Raw genomic sequence first — 21,547 nt, forward strand, 5'->3', positions numbered from 1 at the left:
TAAATTGTATCAAGTGTTATTGATTTGTCAGTTACAATAAGAAATTGTTAGGTAGAACCAAACAAAAGTTTATGTGAAACACAAACAGGAATGTTCAATAAATTAAGAATATCAATGTATCTATTATTTAACTGATCCAGTTCACAATCTAATCATATAATTTATTTTGAATAACCTCAGAAAGATTATCAAAATACCTCTTGTTCCTGGTTTCTGATTTCAATAACATTATATCTTTTAATCGTATCCAACATCATGATATATTTCATATAAATACATATTAACCCATTATGAAAACCCTATCTCGAACTGTATAATTTTAACAAAAGTCGTGTACTTACTAGTGGTAGTGGTTAGTTTACGAATTTCTAGTGAGATTTCTTTACTAACGAGATTCAATCTTTTGCAGCGCATGAAAAATACCACCGATCGCGTTGACTGATCATGTTATGTTGAGAAGTGATTAAATTTGGGATTGTTTACCATTAGATTTCAACTCAGCGGTCTAAATATTTAACGCGTTCTCTGCGTGATTTACTAGATAGTGAATAGTTATGCATCACTGACAAGTAGCAAACCATAATAAAACAGCCGTCTAGTGTTTCCCAGTTTCCATTTTTTTCAGCTCATGTTAATCCATGCTAAAATTTAACTTTAACAGTAAATAATATTTACCGAAAATAAAGTTATTCAGTATCCATAAGTATACCATAACTTAATTTTGTCACTGGTTAACATAATTATTTAAAACAGCTCGAGTTTACTCTATCTGGAACACCTTAGAGATATTCATAAAAATTCAGTATTTCATATATAGTGTTTATAAATTATGTTCATAGACATGATTATTCTGATTGTACACTATTCACGTTAATTAAAGTATATTCCAATACACAAATATTTATTCTTATAATTTTTAAAGTCAATACAGGTGTATCCAGTTAAAGAGATTAATCAATGCAAGGTTAAACAAAGAAAGAATTACCTCTAGGAAGTTATCTATGACAAAATCAAATCTAAATTGGGAAAAAGTAGATGTCTCTAACATAGTCAATCCATATGAACCTTAAACTCTGTTTTTACTAAGAATGTTCAAGTAAATATTTCCTTAGTGGGTTTATTTACTTTGATCATTGTTTCATTGGCAAATGTCACCACACAGTTAATATTTCAAGGAATCTAACTATACCTAGCCCCTTCCCTTGTAATCAGATCTTCCTGATCTCCTTCACTTCAAATGAATTACAGTTTTCTTAACTTCTCGTGTTGAGTTGAAGGTGAGATACCAATATCTTATTCAGGATGTTGGTGGATATTGAATGATTGAGAAGTAGTCTGGAGCTTGACCGAAGTTGTGAAAAGCAGATTAGAGCCTGGAAATCTTGTTAAAACTCGTGGTTTCATCAGTGACTTACCTTTCTCATTTAGTTGTGTGAGTTAGTCATCAGTTTGTGTACATCAATCATCTTAGTATTCCATCAGTCAAATGTTCTATCATAACGTTGGATGATCCCTTTCTAAGCCCCTCTGTGATAAAACAGCACCATCATGCATGCCGGTTATTCATAGGAATTACATTCTCATGCCTCGATGCAGTTAACAGTATGACCTCATTCTCGAACCTGAAAATTGTTTCTTTTAGTCATGCCGTTTCTCAACCGACTTCATTGACATCTTAGAACCTAAAAAAAATGTTCGTGTGGAAAAAAGACGAGTCGTTACATTCTTATGTTAGCTAAGGCGAATTCCAGTTAAAAAATGATAGAATAGTGTAAACAAATCATGTTAAGATGTCTAGTGATACCAGGACCAATACGTAATTTATTGTAGTCAAATTTTTGAAAAGACTGATATGCTATTTCTTTTCAAATTTATAAAACTTAATAAAGCTTATATCCCGGAGTGCATAAATATAAAATATTTAATATAAATCATCGCGTCAGCTTTCATGTTATTCAACTTCATATTTAATGTGGTTATAGTTTTCTATTTCCTATAACAGGTTTAGGCCAAAAAATGTTTAGTGTCTACTGCAAAGTATAACCAAGTCGAGTAATGATAACTCATCATCAATATCTTTTGATTGTTCATGATTTTCTCTTCAATTTTAATTTCTAATTATATAGGTAATGTCTGGTTCATCTGAATTCACCTGTGCAACTCATTGTGAACATGTTCGTCCAATGTTCAAACTAGCATGGACACCATTTCTGGCCGCATTCAGTGTTGGATTACAGGTAATAATGTTTTGAAATTATTAACCATACAGCTTAAAATGGATACTTTACTTTGTTAAAGTGATCCTATATGTATTATCCCCACTGCTGAAGATACTATTTTATGTTATTTGTTTGAATTTTACAGTTGTTATTATTCAAGACTTAAGTGGTCAATATCTGGCAACTTATTTACTTCTTGAATAAGTATCTCGGTCCTGTTTTGCATTTTAAAGTAGGTTTTATTGTAGGATATTATCATTGTTAATAACATACTTCATCCAATTGTCTAGTATCACTAACAATTTTCACACAGTTATTTGAGATGTTAAATATTAAACGCCTCAATTTTCAACCAAATAACTTTATTCCCATATCAGCATAACATTCCTATCAGTATAAGTTACAAGGCGAAACACTTGTGTATTTATCGCCTTATACTGACAATTTCATAATCAAAGGTAATTCACACTTTAATTCGCCCGTGAAAATTCAGGAAACATTAGAATAACTATTTAACTCCAGTGCACGTATTTTTTTGGAGTCAAACTAAGCAGTTAAAGAGAAAATTCACTTTACTTAGTAAACAATTTACTTTGTCAAACGAAAGTCCCACTAATCTTTGTACGGACATATTTAATTTCCGAACTTCTTTTTTTCCTCTGTTCATGCAACCAATTTTTTAGCCTAATCAACATCCACGTAAGCCACAACTATTTGATTATAGATTTCTCTGAAGCATTTCTCACTTGCGATGCGACTCAGGTCAATATTATTAAGATGGAACGCAAGATGCTATTTGAAGCTGACAGATCGATTGATGAAGTCATCAATTTTCTCCGTCTGTGAAGATTAAAATATTTTACACAGGCCTAGTTACCAACTACCTAGACTTGCAATACTAGCTGACACAAAAGAGTAGGTTATAAGAAAGCCATAGGTATAATGATCAAGGCATATCATTAGTCCATGAAATCATTAATGATTGGTCTGACCCGTGTTCTTATTTGAAAGCTTCCTGGTTAGAGCCCTGAAAGCAGACATAATTTACAAGTGCAAGTGAAGATTGACATGACTTGAAATCAGTCAAATTTTCTCAGATTCATTTGTTTCTTATCTTTTTTTTTCAAATCTTGATCTCATTTGTTTCTTTTAAATCACATTTCTAATGTTTAGCTTATCATTTATCTATATCTTTTATTTTGCTAATTTCTTTTCTAAATGTATTGATATAAGGTGTAGTAACTTAGACTTATAATACACATTGATGCCAGGTTTTACATTAGCTATGACTTACTGTCTAATATTTGATTCAGCATAAACCATACAAAATTCAATCTATTTCACTCTTATTTATAATGAATTCCAATGAAATAATCTTTCATTGAGCATAAATCGATATCTTAATATTCTTCGAAGATTTTTTGGCTCGTATATATTCTTTTAATGTAATTTCTTTCCATTAGGCGTTGATTAGCCTTTTTATTTGGTAATATATGCATTATATATATATATATATATATATATATATATATATATATATATATATATATATATATATATATATATATATATATAGTAAATTTTTTAAATTGCTGTAACTTTTTAAAGTGACATATTTCTTTTTAGTTCAAATTATCATGTCTTATTATAATGTAATATGAGTTTAGAATTTTTATTATTTCTTAAGTGTATCTGAAAAACTCGCAATTTCAAAGGTTAAAATGATAGTATTATCAAGCGCTTACTTAATAGTCAAAATACCTTTCAACCAATATGTTACAAGGTTATATTTTACTCTGTCTATTTTTCGTGGCCGATTGGTTTCATCAATTCACACTGAGAAAGAATGTGACCTTGTCGTTTCAGACACAGTCTCAGTCATTTTAGACTTTCTAAGTTTAACCAGTGACCTGTTGTCTTTACTTTGTTTATATATATATATATATAATTCTTTCAAAATATTCTTGTTTCGAACAGGATTCTGACGCACTAGATGTGAATCATCTGTGCTTAGAAGGTATTCGATATGCCATACGTATAGCATGTATATTTCATATGGAATTAGAACGAGATGCTTATGTACAAGCACTAGCACGATTCACACTGCTATTAACAACATCACATGTAAATCTTACTATTACGAGTGGAAATTCATCAGGTATAAATGGAAATAATCATCAAACTGTTAATACTCGTCGTCCACGATCTGAGAAGATTAATACAAATGCATCATCTACACTTAGCAATGCTTATACAAATGCATCAGGATCAAATACTTCTAATCCAGCTTTATCTACTCCAGAAGCGATGAAACAGAAAAATATTGATACAATACGTACATTGATTACAGTTGCTCAAACGGATGGTAATTATTTAGGACGTGCATGGTTAGAAATTCTACGGTGTATATCTCAACTGGAATCAGCACATTTAATTACTCATGCCATTTCATCGACATATGGATTAAATTCTAACAATCCGCATATTGTTAACCGTCCAACACATTTCAGTAAGTTTACATAAATTAACTTTTTTTCATTAAATGGTCTCTGGATATAAATCAATCATACTTCTGAATAGATAGAATAGACATTGAATAGACCTGTTCATTTCAATTTTATTTGAAGTTTGGTGTAATTTTATACTTGTATTACGCTAATTATTGTATTTCCAGGTTTACTCATTTCCAATTAATGAGATCTTCATGAATAAAAACGTGTATTAGGTTAGATAGTGACGATGGATATTTTATTTATGGACTGACTGTTGTCGATATTTCTTGGACTAAATTTCCCTGTAATCACGTCATGGATTGCAAGTAAATCCTTTGTGTTCGTTTGTTTCGTCTACCTCTGTATACCATGTATCATCCACTGCATACTTCATAAAACCCCATTGTAGTAAGGAGCCTATGAGCCATATAATATACGTAAGTAATTAGCTGATTCTACCATCCATATTGTTTCGCATTGCATACTGATAACGCGTGTAATAAATCAAATAATTTTTAAATTGATGGTAACTATCTAATGTCCTTTATGTGCTCAGTGCTTAATTTTTACATAACTAATTACTCGTCCCGACGATAGTTATTATAGATGATTTTATATCTTGGTTCTTGACTGAGTATCTAATGCAGAACTGTTGTTGTTTTTTGTGTTTACCGGGAAACTTGATTCTTCTAAATAAATATTTTCTATGTTGTTTACAACTCGGGTTCACAGCTACTTTTGAATATCTATGCATATCACCATGGTTTTTTCTCTTTCATTGATTAATATGAATTCCGCTATTTTTTTAAAGCCATGACAACTGGTTCTTACTGTTTACAACAACACGGTTTGTTCACCATACTACCAATTGTATATATCCATTGATTTTTTTGTATACTAAGTTTGAAGTATCTCTTTAATGCTTGTGGTATACTCTTCCCAAAAGTCGTAAAGGATTGATGTCCGTTTGTTGAAAAATAGTCTATTTCAAATCATATTTTTACGTTTGCGACCTTCAACCTAAATGGTTAGTTGGTGTGTATTTCCAGTCGACTTGATGCAAAAAAACTTTTATAGTCGTATGTTTTTGTTTGAGATATGTTATCCACCTTATTACCACATTATGTTTTATAGGGAGGTTTCTTGGTCGTTAATACACTCATCTTTCAATCAGTAGGTCATCGTTTTGAGTCCCACTCCACTCTCTAGGACCCTAATTAGCGAATTGTGATGGGCTGATAGATGTCAGTTTTGTTCAGAATTTTTTCATACCTCCGGACCTTTTCATAATTAATCACTTCTCTCAGTGCTCATAAATAAAGCACGATTTGGGATTTGGTGGAACGACATTCGTTTCACACATTCAAGCTATCGAATTCGGTGTTTCAAGATAGTAACATCAACTGAATTAACACCACTGCAGCGATCTCTGCTATAGACTTCTGAAAAAAAATTTCGAATGTACTATTGGATACTCGAAAGAATGAACCCACTAATCCACAAAATAATGCTCTTGGTATTATCATCTACTTTAAAAGTGCAACTATGAACTGAAAAGAAATGAATTCATTCATACTAGATAATAAAATGTAAATGTTTGAAAGACATGTAAACTTTGATATATCACACGATTCTTTATAAATATTTTTTAAAGTACTCCGTTTTACTTGTGCATCAAATAAAAAAGTAGGCTATTCGCAGATGTATATTCATTTAGTAGCTTTCAATACTGTTAGTGGGGAATTTCATAATTAAAACTTTGACAAAAGATAATAAGAAATCACAGTGGTAAAAATGTATTCATTTTGAGGGATCTTCAAGCCTACAATTTAGATGACTGGTTGTGTTTGGAATAATAATAATGATAATAATAATATGCATTGGTTTTGCAAAATTCACTAACAGCTTCACATTTACTTTAAAAATGACATTTAAGAACATAATTTATATGAACCAAACTTATATATTTACTAATAATAATAAGCTATTGTCTTCTTTCTAGCATTGGTCATTTTGATTAGAATCAAGTGATTTTATTTTATTTCTTTGCAACAGTTAACCTAAACAATATTCAATTTAGTTAACATAAACCCTTGTCAAATCTATATAATTTCATTTCTTTTTAAGGAATCAGTTGATGCAAATGGATTAACCCAATACGATTATTGTAAATCATTAATACTAGTGACTGATTACATCGATTATTTTTCTCAAAGTGGAAACATTTTGAAAGCTTATTTATTAGGACAAAATTATTCCAGATTATATGTATTCGTTTTTTTTAATGAAAGTAATTATTAACTGAATACTTGCTATTTAAACTAATTTTGTCCAGTCTAGTTATTTGGTTATTCATAGAATAATGATCCATATAAATTTGATTTAACGTTTAGAAAACTACGGAAAAGGTAGTAGCACTTGAGAGATGTTGCATTCCAATTTGGAATACCTCAATAGACTTGGAAGTTTAATGATATGTGTTGCTTGAAAGACACAGTTTTCTTATGGGCGGCTTCTACATTATTTTTTGCTGGTTGTATGATTTTGTGGAAATATCCTTCCAATATCTAGAGTAACCATTAAATAGTTATTTCCCATTTGAATGATTGAATTTTCTAATTCCAACGGATACCAAGCTAAAGTATCTATTTATGGTTTCTTTCACCCTAAATTTTGTCATTGTCTAATGTTACTTGAATGAACAATAAACGTCATCATATTGTCAGGCAGCTTTCTCTTTTTTAGTACGCAGTCAGTCCCATAACAAAATACATATCCTCGGCTGTACAAAACTAAACTCGGTGTCATAAAAACTCATAATAAGTATGCTAACATTCTGACGCAGACTTAGAATCCAACAGTCCATATTTGGAATAATTGAAGTTATTTTTTGGAATTCAGTGCAATTATCATTTAATTTTGTTTGAAAAATACAATTTATACTGTTCTTATATTTCAAGCTATAGAGCATGTGTTTACTAGAATAAGTTTAATAATCTGAACTACTGGATTCTGACGAATAACTGAAAATCATAGTACTATTTGTAAGAATTGATAAATTCGAATACACGGTTGTATATATAATGAAATATATAAACTGATAGTGATTATTAAATATGAATAGAAACAACTTATTTCTCATTCGTTTTTAAAAGTACTCCGAATTCTCTTAATCCACTGTGTTTTTTAATAAAAGATATTTGTTTTTCATGTCTTCATTAAGTTATACAATTTAAATATTAATTCCCTTTAGATTCATATAACAATTCTTATAACCAAAATATAAATGAATTATCTATGGTTACTTCATTAACAACAGAAAATGGTTCTATCAAGTCCAATAATTTAATAGCATCTAGTCCGACAGTTACATCTAATCATTTTGTAAGTTCTAATTTGAATGAACCCGTAGCACCAGGTAGTTTAGCGGCTTCTATTGTCGACTCTAAAAAGCTGCTGTTTTACAAGAAGTAATGGGAGAGACTGGATCACAGAGTGTGGTAGTTGCTGTTGACAAAATTTTTACAGGATCAGTCCGTTTAAATGGTGATGCTATTGTAGAATTTGTAAAAGCTTTATGTCAAGTAAGCTTATAAATAATTTTTTAACTTTTCTAGTATTATAGAAATAGTTTTCATTTAAATTAAAATTAATTTATTTACTCGGGTGCTTAAGAGTAAACCGGATTAAGTATAACGGCTAATAATATTAACATCTGATTGTTCAAACTGGAGTAGGCGAAGTGTGGGGCCCGAACCATGAACTTAGTGTTTGGAAGTTGTATGCCATCACTCCTCCATAAAATATAGTATAACATGTCTTTTTATGAAAAGTATATTTGTGTTTCGGACTTACGATCGTCTGATTATTTTTATTTTACTGAAGACTTTTCGAATTTCGTGACTTACCAGAACTTCATCGTAAAAAAGCACGGTTCAGTTTTTTGTTCTTTGTAAATAATGAACTTAAAACTAACTAAGGGATTCTCCTTGAATCCCATAATCATACTCTTTATTTAAGTACTTTTCGTGTTTATACTGGTTGGATTGCTTTCATGAGGCAGTATCATGTCATGGAGATCGAATTTAAACCGGTTAGATAAAAAATAACTACTTTCATAATGTCAGTTGTTAAATGTTGATTTAAATTCTACCAGTAAAGTTTTTGGTCTTATTGTAATCTAATGTGATAATCGTAAAATACCTCCTCGACAGTGTGATACATTAGAATGCGTTGATCTTAAGTATTGTATAGCTTACGTTGTTGTGCATGCGACAGTTATTAGTGCTACAAGATGAGTTCGCCTCAAACAATACTTATTAGTCTGTTGTTGAGATGTCAATCAGATCTTTATCAAAAGCCTAAACACAAATAACCGACTTCAGTTTGTTAATATTTTCAGACATAATACTATACACTACATGTCATCAAATATATATAGCGTTTATTTCTTATTACTCTATGGTTATAGGTTAGTCAAGAGGAATTGAATCTTCCACAAGCAAGGACATTTTCACTTCAGAAAGTTGTTGAAATTTCATATTATAACATGGGTCGTATTCGATTACAATGGTCACGTATTTGGGAACATATTGGTAGTCATTTCACTACAGCTGGTCGATCAGTTGATGAAGATGTTGCTGAATTTGTTGTGGATTCTTTACGTCAATTATCAGTAAAATTAATAGAAAAAGGTGAATTACCTAATTTTCATTTCCAAAAAGAATTTCTTCGGTAAGCAGTTTATTAATTAAATAGTAGATGTAAATTCTTTTTGTCAATAAAGCAGAAATTTAATGGGAATTGTTCATTTTTTGTGATTAGTCTTACACCACAGACAACAAAATCAACTATTCTATCTTTAGTCATTAATAATTTTAAGTATAGATAGTATTGTAGAGTTCGAAACACTAAGACAGTAGAACTGTCTTGATGTTCATATTGAAGATTCTGGCATTGATGTTGGTTGAAAGTTGTTTCGAGTTCCAGATGTTCTTCAATTGTGAGAATGTTTTCGTTGCTTTGCTAGTCCTTTCTTTTACGTCTGCATCAGATCCTCCTTGTTCATCGATGATGCTGTCCAGGTACGTGAAAGTTTCCACCTCTTCCAGAGTTTCTCCACCAAGTGAGATTGTGTTGGTGTTCTCTGTGTTGTATTTGAGGATGTTGGTTTTTCCGTTGTGTATGTTGAGGCTTACTGATGCAGAGGCTGCTGCCACCCTAGTTGTCTTCATGTGCATTTGTTGGTGTGTATGGGATAGAATAGTTAGATCATCTGCGAGGTCGAAATCGTCTAGCTGTATGCAAGCTGTCCATTCTATTCCGTGCTTCCCTTGGGCTATGGATGTCTTCATAATACAGTCGGAAACCAGCGAAAAAGGAATGTGCAAAAATAAGCAGCCTTGTCTGACATCGGAATTCACGTAGAGTACATCTACCAGTTGTCCTCCACGCACGACTTTGCAGTATAGTCCGTCGTATGAATTCCGGATGATATTGACGATTTTCTCAGATACACAGTAGTGTTGAATACACAGGCAATAATATTTAATATCTAAATGATGTAAATGTTTCTATTAAAAGATAACTTTACAAATGTAAACAAATTATCACAAGTTGTACTTTTATTTCTGTTTAAAGTCAACTTGTTCTTAAATTAAACAAAGGGATTGTAAAGAAAATAATCTTGCTAACCTTTGTAAAATGTATACAGAGTAAAACTACTGAAACGTCCAATCATACTCAAGGTCATGATTATACATATTACTTTAGATAAAGTTAATTGTTAGTTTTAGAATAATAAAAGTTTCTCAATTAAATTATTCAGTCCTGAAAACATAAAATCCAATGACAAAACTATTTTGTTCAACTTGTAAGTCCTTTCATTTTCAATCTGCTGTAAATAAAAAAATACTTTTTACAATAAGTTATCATTAGTTTCTTTTATTTTATGAGTTCGGTCAATTTTTATATTACAGTTTTATATATTATTAAAGAAGCGTTTTCTTATTGCGCTTGCAAAGATTGAAATGACTAATACACAATGATCATTTAAATCAACTTATTGGTCAAATAAAACTGAGAGGCTTACTTACTAACTTACGCCTGTTACTCCCAATGAAGCATAGGCTAGTAATTTATATATATATATATATATATATATATATATATATATAAATGGTGTAAGCTAAGTAATTTAGTAGTATTATTATTAATTATGGTACGTTCCATCATACATTACTGAAAGTAGCAAGCTCGTGGTCTGATGGTGAAGTCGTACTGTTGATTGTATAAGTGCAGCAGTAAGGTGTTTCTTTCATATAGTCAGCATCTACAGTAATTCTGCCTTCCCACAACGGCAGATTGAGGTAAAAACGGTTGACGCTAAAAAAGGTAGCACTTCTCGCCATACTCCACAGATTTCCGTCACTGGCAGTAAGTTTTAAATTACGGAACCAACTTATTTAAAGTCAAAACAAACAAATGCAGAGTAATATGAATTTATTTTCGTAGTTTCTCATCAGCTGCTTATAACCATATATATATACTGAAAGTCTGCATTGAAGTAAGATATAGTGTGAAACAATTGACATAGATGAATGTAAAGAATTGGAATGACAAAAGTCATCAATAATAACTCTATATATATGTACAGGAACAGGTCGGAGGTCATTTGATTTTGAGATAAAAAGCAAGGGGTTAGTGATGGATTAATAAAGTGAGATTCAGAAACATCAGATAAATTGTGTGATGATTTTAGAGGTTATGAAGGGTTTACATAAGGTTCCTGAGATTGGAAAACTGATAGGATGGGTTACGTAATAATTGAAAAGGATTTGAAGAGTTTACATAAGTTAAGAAAATTAAGTGAATCCAAATGCATGAGTGAAGGGGTGGTTTTAATGTACACAAAATAAGAATTCGGTAAGGGAAGACTACATAACAAAATGAACACTAATAAAATAAAGGTAATAACAATGATTTACCAGGGTAGTATTAGGTTTATTACTGTTTCATTTTGGATGCATAAATCAGGTTTGTTTTTTAACGCCATTGTTGCAGTGAATTGAAGAGACTCTCTTTCTTTGTCTGCTAATAATTTTGAAAGTTTGAGGAATGTCAATGGTGTTCCCCGTGCTAAGTAAATGGCGAGCTATTACACTGTTAAGATCCAACGCGCCCCTCAGTCTTAAGCTCTTTGGAGCATGTACTCTTCTCTCTGTTCCTCCAATGTATGTTTTGGTTCGTATCTTTTCTGTCTCTCAGCCGCACTTAATGCATAAACCACTATGATTTTTGGGTTCCAACACCAAATAACCTCTGACCGGTTCCTGCACAAACATATATATATATATATATATATATATATATATATATATATATGCAGCGATGCTAACTGCTGTGTTAACTGTGTTATTTGTTGCTGGATGTTTAGTGCGTCGCTCATGTCTTCTCTACTTGAGGATTGTATCGCGTTAACGCCGCGACTATCGGGATATATTTCTATCATCTTATCGGCCATGTCTACTAAATCATCAAGACTGACAGAGGCTCCTGATATACTGAGGAATTGTCTGACGTTATGTGGTAACCTTTGTAACCACATCTGCTTAAGTAATGCTTCGTCTAACTTGTATGAGCCTGCTAGCTGTCTCATATGTCTAAGCAACTGTGAAGGTCTTTTGTCCCCTAACTCGCATGCGGTGAGCAGTTGCTGTAAGCGTTTTTCGTCAGATTGCGATGTACGGTGGATTACTGTGGCTTTTATTTTGCCATAGGGGTCCGTTTCTGGTACATTATCAATCAGGTCTCCGAATCCTGTTGCCACTTCTATGGGCAATGCTCCAACGACGTGGGCATATTTTGTCGCTTGCGAGCGTATACCTCTCGCCAAAAATAATGCCTCAACCTGTGCAAACCAGATTCTGAGATTATTAACACCGTACGTTGATAATCTTAGCTCTGAAATAGCGTTGATCGAGCTTAAAGCATTATCTTCTGGTTGTGAAGAGTTTAGGGGGTTGGTCGGTGGACTATCTATATCAATGAGTTTACCAGGAGAGTTCATAGTGGGAAAAACAAAAATGGAACAGCGTGCCAAGTAATAATATATATATATATAAACAGTAAACGTCTATAATATCACGTCGGGCTCACCAAATAATTGTGGTGGACCAGACGATATGTAAACGTAAAAAGTATCAACAAAGTTATTAATGATCAATAGTAATGTTAATATATATAAGTTAATTGTTACAAATACAATAGAAAATTGGGACTTTACTTAAGTTCACCAAATTGATGCGTGTTCGGATTGGGTCTGGTACTGAAAATCCACAATTATAAATGTTTGGTAACTCCGCTCAGGTTGTTGGACTCTCCAGTAATGTAAACTAGTGTTAGGTATGATATATTCCGACCCACTGTCTATAAATGCAGATAATGTTTGATTTAGAATGCAGTTAGTTCAATCACAAGCGAAAGTAGAACAAGGTATGTGTGTATAGCAATGTATTTGTTAGCAATCAACAACAACGGAAAGTTGTTCAAGGTCATTCACTAAAACAACAGGTACAGTCATTTAATGATAAATATACATACAGCGAAAGATTGACAAAATAAATACAAATAATATTAAAGACTACTTACGAAATAGACTTGTCAAGTATATCTTCACATGCTTTCAATATATAGATGGTCGTAAGCAGCCGATCAGTTACCACGAAAATGAATTCATATTTTTCTGCATCCATGTTTGCCCTGGCTTTATTTAAGTCCGTAAAGGGAATCGATTGCATGAGATTATGTAAAAGTATTAGAAGAAAGGCTGTATGTGTGACAATCCTCAAAAATCGTCCTTTGTGTTCTTCTGTCACGCTCATGGGTCGCTAGAGCGCTCCGAACCCACTTTTTTCCTGGTATCTCAATAAGAAGTATCCTTCCGCGATGTTGACAATTAGAATGTGATAATCGCCCTCATACCTCTAACAGGATATAAGATTACCTCGCCTGTCATCGATTATTTAATGTATAAAATAATGCTGATGAAGTAAGAGATTATGAATAATGTACTGAGTATTAAGTAAATTGTTTAATTATTTGGTAACTGTAAAAAATTAAATTGTAAAAAACTTTCAATTGTGTATATTTAGATGGGAAGGAAATATGTGCATTAAGTAAACCCATAGGGGTTATCGTCAATCTATCTAATGCTTAGTATATGTTTTGTATCCTGCTTTTTCGACTATTCTTCCGTTCATTTAGTAAGTGATTGCTAAATATCAGAGTGTAATTTTTTTTTTACTAAGAATTGAATTTCAAGTGTATTCACAACAGTCTGCTATAAACGCCAATAGTGTATTCCAGATCAAAATCCCAAACGAAAAACATTAATGTAGTAAGAATCAAGCCTTGAAACGAAATCTCGGGCAAAAATTATACCACCTACTTACTAAATGAACAGAAAAATGGCCGAAAGCACTAGATACAACACACCTATTGAATTTTGAAAAAGTTCAAGATAACATCAGCCAAATAAATATCCTATCATCTCGTAAGAGATATGATTATTATCTTATTAGTTCTAAAGTTGACCAAGTGAGAGTTCCTTGAAAATTGGTCATTTGTTTTTCTTATCATGCATTTAGACATAACTGAATAGCATAACAAGTAATTGTATTACTCTTCATTTATTTTTCTCCTTGTTTGAATATAAAACAAAATTAGTTCTCTATTAGCAATCACCTGGTTGGAACATATAATTTTATTTGTATATAAACATTTTAAAACAATCTAAATTGGATTAGAAAACTGACTATCAACTTATCATTTAAACTACTGACCTCAAATCATGTATAAAAAGTTTGTAGTTTAATCTGAATAGTGTTTTTTGTTTCTAAGAATTCGCTAACAATGACATCGAAGTGATGATCTAATCTTAAATACATCAAGTTTCACTTATTTTAAACATGTGATCTTTATACAAGTCGATAACTGTGTTATACTTTTTTCTAGGATGTAAGTCACCTTCACACGACCCTGAAATGTTAAAATTACTGCATTCTGTTTTTCAATTTCTTTGATAAACCGGATATTGTGTATCTGTTTTTTTTGCTTAGTTCATCCTTTATCTAGAAATTGTTTTGCTACAACTTTTATGTCAGCTGACGTATCTCTGTCATGTTCGTCCTTGACAATGATAGATTAAAAATGTACTTAACGCAATGAAAATTCATTTAAACATCATTTAAATTCGTAATTTATTATAAATCATTTCAAGTAAAAAAATATAACCGATTGGTTTCCAAACCATGAGTACAACTATAATACGGTGACCATGAGACAGGAGAGCTTTGAATTCGTTTCTTTATTGGGTTGTAGTTGCTTGTTATTTAGTAGGAGCAATTGGCTAGATTGAAACAGCAGTTTAGTGCTCTTTCAATTCCCTATGATTTTTCTATTGTTGTCAATACTTGTTACAAATCATCTTCCTGTTCCGTTTTGATTTTTAAAATTAAAATCCGCTTGTAATATTATGAGCTTAACTTTGGTTATCATAGGGTTAAAGGGTTCTTTTGGACATTGCTTAACTCATTCCTAACAATTTTTTTTTCAAGGCCTCAAGCAATAAATATGCTTAGTTATTATTGATAGTTAACAAATATGTATTATCTGTACAATTATTATTAACTATCTTACTTCATTCAATGAAAACAAACTGTAATATACCAGACTATTTTATCATCAATGAAATTCTTGAAAATTTTCTCAAATAAATGTTTCATCGTTATTTATGTCTATCATTTGTTCAGTTTATTTATTTATCTATTTTTAATATAAACTTCATGTATATATTTTAGTCCTTTTGTAAATATACTGGAAACTGAACCAAATGTCAGTCATAAAGTTCAAGATATGATAGTTCGTTGTGTTTATCAATTAGTCCATTCACAATATTCGAATATACGTTCTGGATGGACAAATATTTTTGCTGTTCTACACTTAATAGCATCGTCTTTAAATGAAGCAATAGTTGATATGGCATTTGAAACTTGTCATTTTACTGTGAAAACTGTTTTCAAAGAACATTTACGTATTGTCGTTGATGCTTTTCAGGTAGATAGAATTATTTTTCTTCTTTTTTAAATAATGCATGTAAAAATCGCTATAGTAGACTAGAAGTTAATATTCATATTTGTTGTTTATAGATTTCATAATCATAATATTTTAAAATACATGAAAAGGTTAATTACACGCGAATGTATAACGCTAATAAATAGTTCAACTGTTTAATTTGTATACTTATCGGAACCATTGAATTATCTATTCATTTGACTGATGCGCAAATGTAGTTAAAGTATCTGTTCACAATTTGTTTCGTTATCTGCTTTTCACTTCTACGTTTTTTGAAAAAAAAATCAGAATTTTCACAGTTGAATTTGCGAGTCCATCTGTGCTAGACTACCATTGAAAGCCTTAAAGCGCAAGACAACCCTTCCGTCCTAGTATGGGACTCCTCAGCAGTGCACATCCGCGTTCCCGCACTCGGAACTCAAGCTCAGGGCCTCGTGTCTTTAACGAGAACGCTTAACATCTAGACCACTGAGCCGAGATCCGATGGTGTTAACTCTAACTTCAATCAATCTATGATCTTGCGCAACCCTTCATCCATTACTTGAAGTGAATAACTTTCCATCCTACATGGATTGGACTCCACTAGCTTAGATCGACTCGTCAATCAATAGTGAAAGTACCACAATCTCCACAAATCCCCGTGCTGATAATAAATCAGAAGTGACTGAAATTCAAATGTACGAACAATGAATTGACTAGTAATTATCAATTCACATAGAGGAATAACTCTCTAATTGTCGAAATATACTGACTGAAGCTGAAAAAATATACACATTATTGTCAGATAGCTTTTAATACTCAAGAGTTAACTATGTCTTGTGTTTTTTCTCCTATAGAATTTTATTTTAAAAGTAGTCTGTCATTCTGTGCTTGAAGATGATGAAGTATTTGTAATCACTTTGTCCTTTGTACACAATTTCAAAATAAGCGAAGTGGTGTTCATCAGGGCTGCCCACTCTCTCCATTCTTGTTTATCTTTATCATTGACGTACTTTTAGAGATAACACTTTCCTCATCTAAATTTCCAGGGGTTGAACTTCTACCAGGAGATTCACTTGTTGACCTGGAATATGCCGACGACATAGTTCTATTTGGTGAAGACGCTGACAAAATGCAGAGTCTTATGACCACTCTAAGCAACAATGCTAGCATGTTCGGGATGCGATCCTCCCCCTCGAAATGCAAAATGTTGCTTCAGGATTGGGTTGCATCGACGCCCGAACTAGTGATAGGGAGTGAAGTAGTTGAGCGTGTCGACCGCCTCACTTATCTTGGAAGTCTCATCAGCCCTTGTGGTCTGGTGTGTGACGAAGTCACTGACAAGTGGACTGAGCCATGTTGGTAGGTGTAGACTATCTGGTTGGGGACCGCGAGATGATAGCAACCGATGGTTAGAGACCCTGAGTGACATGGCTCAAAATCGTTTGCAATGGCGCAGATGCATACACTCTTTGTGTTCTCCCAAATTCTAATCTCCTGATTCCTCATTGTCTCTTTTTTTCTCTTCCCAAATTTATTTCACCGGTTTATACTCTTTAAATAACATCTCCAAACCCTAACCTTCCCGATTACTGCTTATACTCTTACTACCTCTACCACTACGGGATTTGAATCGACAACTGCATCTCTGTGCTAATGTGTTGTGGCAACTCGAACTGATGTACGTACGTACGTACGTACGAAGTTCTACGTTGTTACTGACTGACTGTCAGTCATTCAACGTGTTAGTTGAATTGAGTGATTAGAAACGTACAGTTAGTTAGTTGAATGATATTAAATTTTGTAGATAACTTATCATTTAGTTACTTATGGTGTATCCATTCAACTCATTGACTAAATATATGTTCAGATTATGGTTTTTCAAACAATCGTCTTTTTAAAAAAAAAAATAATAAACCGGACTTTGAATTCCTTTTATTTGATCTTTCTTCTGTATGTTTTGTATACAATTTTTAGCCTTTAGTAAAAGCATTAGCTGAATTCGCATGTAATCCTCGATTTCCTGACACAGCTATGGAAAGTATCCGTTTAATTCGTATTTGTGCATGTACAGTAGCTGAAAACGAAACAGTGTTTATTGGTCTACAAAATCCTGAATTTCCTATTGTAAATAATAATAACTCGATGGAATTACCCAATTCTGATTTGAAATATGTATATTTATTACCTGAAGATGATCAAATTTGGTTAAGAGGTTGGATGCCCGTACTATGTGAATTATTTCGTATAATAAATGGGTATGTGATTTATTCGTTTGTAGTTTACTCTGTTTTGTAACAAATTGTTCAACAATCTCTGCAAACTATTTGTCCTAATAATCACTAGGTAATCACTAGTTTTGAAAGCTAATTTTCAGAGTCCTAGTGATAAGCTATGATTAGTCGAACTTTAAAATGTCGAAAGGGCGACATTCTAAGAAGTATGAATGGTAGAACTGAGTTTTGTATACGAACTGGCAAACCTCAGGACTGTGCAACATGTCGTACTCTAGTAGTCACGAATGAACCAGGACTCAAGCCAAAGAAAAAGCAGCGATCTTATTCAAAGGTAATGTATTTGTAATACGAGTTAGGCTCAAAATCATGTACAAAGTAACGATCGTTATATATAGACACCGCAGATAGTTACCCAGCATTAGAGATGAATGATGGTTAAGCAGTATCGCTAATCAATTGAAGTTAAAAATATAAACCGTTGGATCCCAACTCAAATCATTTAGAGGTTAGGGACTCGGCAAAAGACCAAAAGGTTTCTTGGTTCGATTCCCAATGAGGTCGTAAATGCGCACTGACGAGGGACTCTATACTAGGATGAATCAGATGGCCAATGTTTCTCAGTTTTGAATAGAATTGTCTAACTAAGGTCAGTTCATGATACAGACTGTAAAGCCGATCAATTTTTAATGTTAGGTGTATGTGATCAGTTTTTGTTAAAACAATTTTTCTTAGTTTCCTTAACCGAACGTTTGATTCTTTATTTTTCTATCATTTTTTCTCTCGTTTCAAATGGAGTTTCTATTCTGATATTTCAACACAGTATTGTCTTTCTTTGATGAACCTGACGTTATTCTGTACGTTTATTCTACCCGGAAAAAGAATACTTACTTGATTTACTTATGTTTGATGTTGTGCTAATCTTTTCATCCGTCCGGCTTTCTGGCTATTAGGAATAGTCATGGGGCTGCTTTGGTAAATGATGTTATCATGTCTTTTGACCAATGAATGAGTCAAACTCTCAATCCTTACTTTTTACATACTACTGTATTATGCAGTATGTCATTATCGAAATTTTACGGTTATTTGTATTGCATGATATTTACTGGCTTGTTTATTTCCTCTCTTTTCCTTATAAAAACAAATATATTACTACGTTTTATTTTTCCTTAGTTGTAAATTAGATGTACGCACTCGTGGCCTTACTGTGTTTTTCGATATATTAAAATCACACGGCAATAAATTTAAACCATTGTGGTGGCGTGAAACATTTGCTGTTATCTTTCGAGTTTTTCAACATTTCCGAATCTCTTCAGTATCATCAGAATATAACAATACCATGACAAATGTTGATTTGGAAACAGTCGGTCATCATATTTCTTCGGTAAAAACACCTCCGTACTCGAATGCATGGAATGAACAAGCTATCACCAATAATCGGGGTATTCATCATCAGACTCTTTCAAATATGGAACGTACTGAATGGATGAATACAACTTGTAATCATACGTTATTTTCTGTTGTGGATATATTCACTCAATTTTATGATGTGTTACATGATATTCTTTTAGGTATGTCAATAGTTTTCATTATATTTTCTTGAAAATACAGCAATTTCTCATATATATATATATATATATATATATATATATATATATGGTTAATACATTCCAATTGTTAAACTTTTTTATTATTAGCACTATTGATCATACAAGAAAAAGCATTCTCAGAACAGGCTTGCGAGTTTTTCCACACCGGCGATTTGTAAATATTTAATTTTACAGCACTGAATATCTGTAATTCGCTTTCAATAATAATTTACATCAATATTTCTGAATGATATTTTATATAGTCTAATCTCCCACTCCACTGACTAACTGATATGCAGATAGAATTATTATGAAAACAATTTATTGCTAACCACTGGATTTTAAGATACAAGGCTAGTAAAGTTATTCGATTCCACAATACATAAGTTGTGATCTAGATAACTCCAGTGCATATATAATTTAAACTAACTGTTCTAATATATGTAATTTGTAGTGTCTAGTGCCTTATCAAGCGCAAACGTGTTGTTCTGGCTTCCGGAAAGACCGGTTTATTCATTATTTTCAAATCTCACTTTGACCTTGTTAACTATTCGCTTATTAACCCTGACTCTTATATGAGCGTATGTGTGTATTGCTTACACTACGGTCAAACCGGAGTCAGATACTTGGACTAAAAAGAGTTATCATATCTAACATACTTTGTAATAAACTGACTAAAGATAAACATACGGATCACTAGGTTGTGATTAAATGGTTTGAAGGTATTGTACACGCTTTACTAGACCTGTTAAATCCTATCCTCAATCCCACCTAAAAGGTCGTGAGGGTACATATTTGAGACGTTTCAGAATAGAACAAACCACATGTCTTATACTTATTTCTGTTAGTAGTTCGTCAACAGATCTCGTTTTATCATGAAACCATCTTTGAACTATACACATCTTTTCGGATGACATCTCAATATATAATTGGCACTTAATATCATCGTAACAAATAATTTAGTCTACCATACACAAAAGATATTTAATCATTAGTGCCATTCACTGTGTTAGGGTAAATATTTCTTTTTAAAAAGGTATCTACGTCAATACGGGGCAGTAAGATGAAGTTTAACTCATTTACTGTTTTAATTCGATGCACATAGTTTCAGCTAAGGTTTGTGGAGAAAAAAATATTTCAATGTGATCATTTTACAGGAATTATAATTGTTTTATCAGTTAAGTATAGTTTGTAGGAAAATAAATTCTTTTGCTTGCAATGTTTTTAATGTAGTTATCGGGTGTGACTTTCCAAGCACATATTAAGGTCCTCACTTTGTATATCGACTTCATGTGCAAATATAACAATCAGGAAACCAATGTGAATTGAGTCAATTATGTGCCTTATTACAGTGAATTTATACTCTCTAATTGACTGCATTTGACGTTTACAATTTTATGATCCTACTGTTGAGTTATTTGTACCTGTACATTCCCCTGATTTTCAGATTTTAGGACAGTTTGTGTGTTGGAAGTGATTGAGAACTGAAGGTGGGAAAACAGGCACTCAGCTTACTGACTGCTAATATATGATTTCCTTCCTGTTTTTTTATTTTTATTCTGAAATCACCGAATGTAGACAGTTTGTAATTGTGTTGAATAAGCTATTTGGTCGTGAACCATGTATCCAGTACAATGTAATCCAGTCTTTGTATAACGTAACGACCGAGTATTTAGTTTATTGGTAGCATAATATTGGACACCGGCCATATTATTGTATCATAGTAGTGTAACATAGGAGACAAAATATGTTTAATCTGCCGTCATTGAAGTATTAAAGACGGGAAATTTCTTTCTGATAAATTATTAAACATCAATTTCATTCACTACTATACAGTGCTAATGTGTTACTTTCAGTGAATTTGAATAAAAACAAAAATCGAAATGCGATATATTAAGCAG

At 32.2% G+C, this 21,547-nt stretch overlaps 1 protein-coding gene across 3 annotated transcripts in view; it reads left to right on the forward strand.

Annotated features, from left to right (window-relative positions):
- ARFGEF2_1 (Brefeldin A-inhibited guanine nucleotide-exchange protein 2) overlaps positions 1–21,547 on the forward strand; it is a 49,013-nt gene that overhangs the window by 15,384 nt on the left and 12,082 nt on the right. Inside the window, exons 8-14 of one of the 3 annotated variants that reach the window (XM_051208704.1) lie at positions 2,127–2,237; positions 4,197–4,728; positions 7,965–8,295; positions 9,183–9,445; positions 15,571–15,826; positions 17,801–18,081; positions 19,231–19,628. In XM_051208704.1, coding sequence (XP_051072013.1) covers positions 2,127–2,237; positions 4,197–4,728; positions 7,965–8,185 — 864 coding nt within the window. In that variant the 3' untranslated portion in view covers positions 8,186–8,295; positions 9,183–9,445; positions 15,571–15,826; positions 17,801–18,081; positions 19,231–19,628. Of the gene's footprint in view, positions 1–816; positions 2,452–4,196; positions 6,648–7,964; positions 8,296–9,182; positions 9,446–15,570; positions 15,827–17,739; positions 18,082–19,230; positions 19,629–21,547 lie in introns of those variants that run through there. The other 2 variants (XM_051208705.1, XM_051208706.1) reach the window with 2 other exon arrangements.

The sequence above is a fragment of the Schistosoma haematobium genome, chromosome ZW, assembly GCF_000699445.3.
Source record: "Schistosoma haematobium chromosome ZW, whole genome shotgun sequence".
In the NCBI taxonomy this organism is placed as follows: Eukaryota; Metazoa; Platyhelminthes; class Trematoda; order Strigeidida; family Schistosomatidae; genus Schistosoma; species Schistosoma haematobium.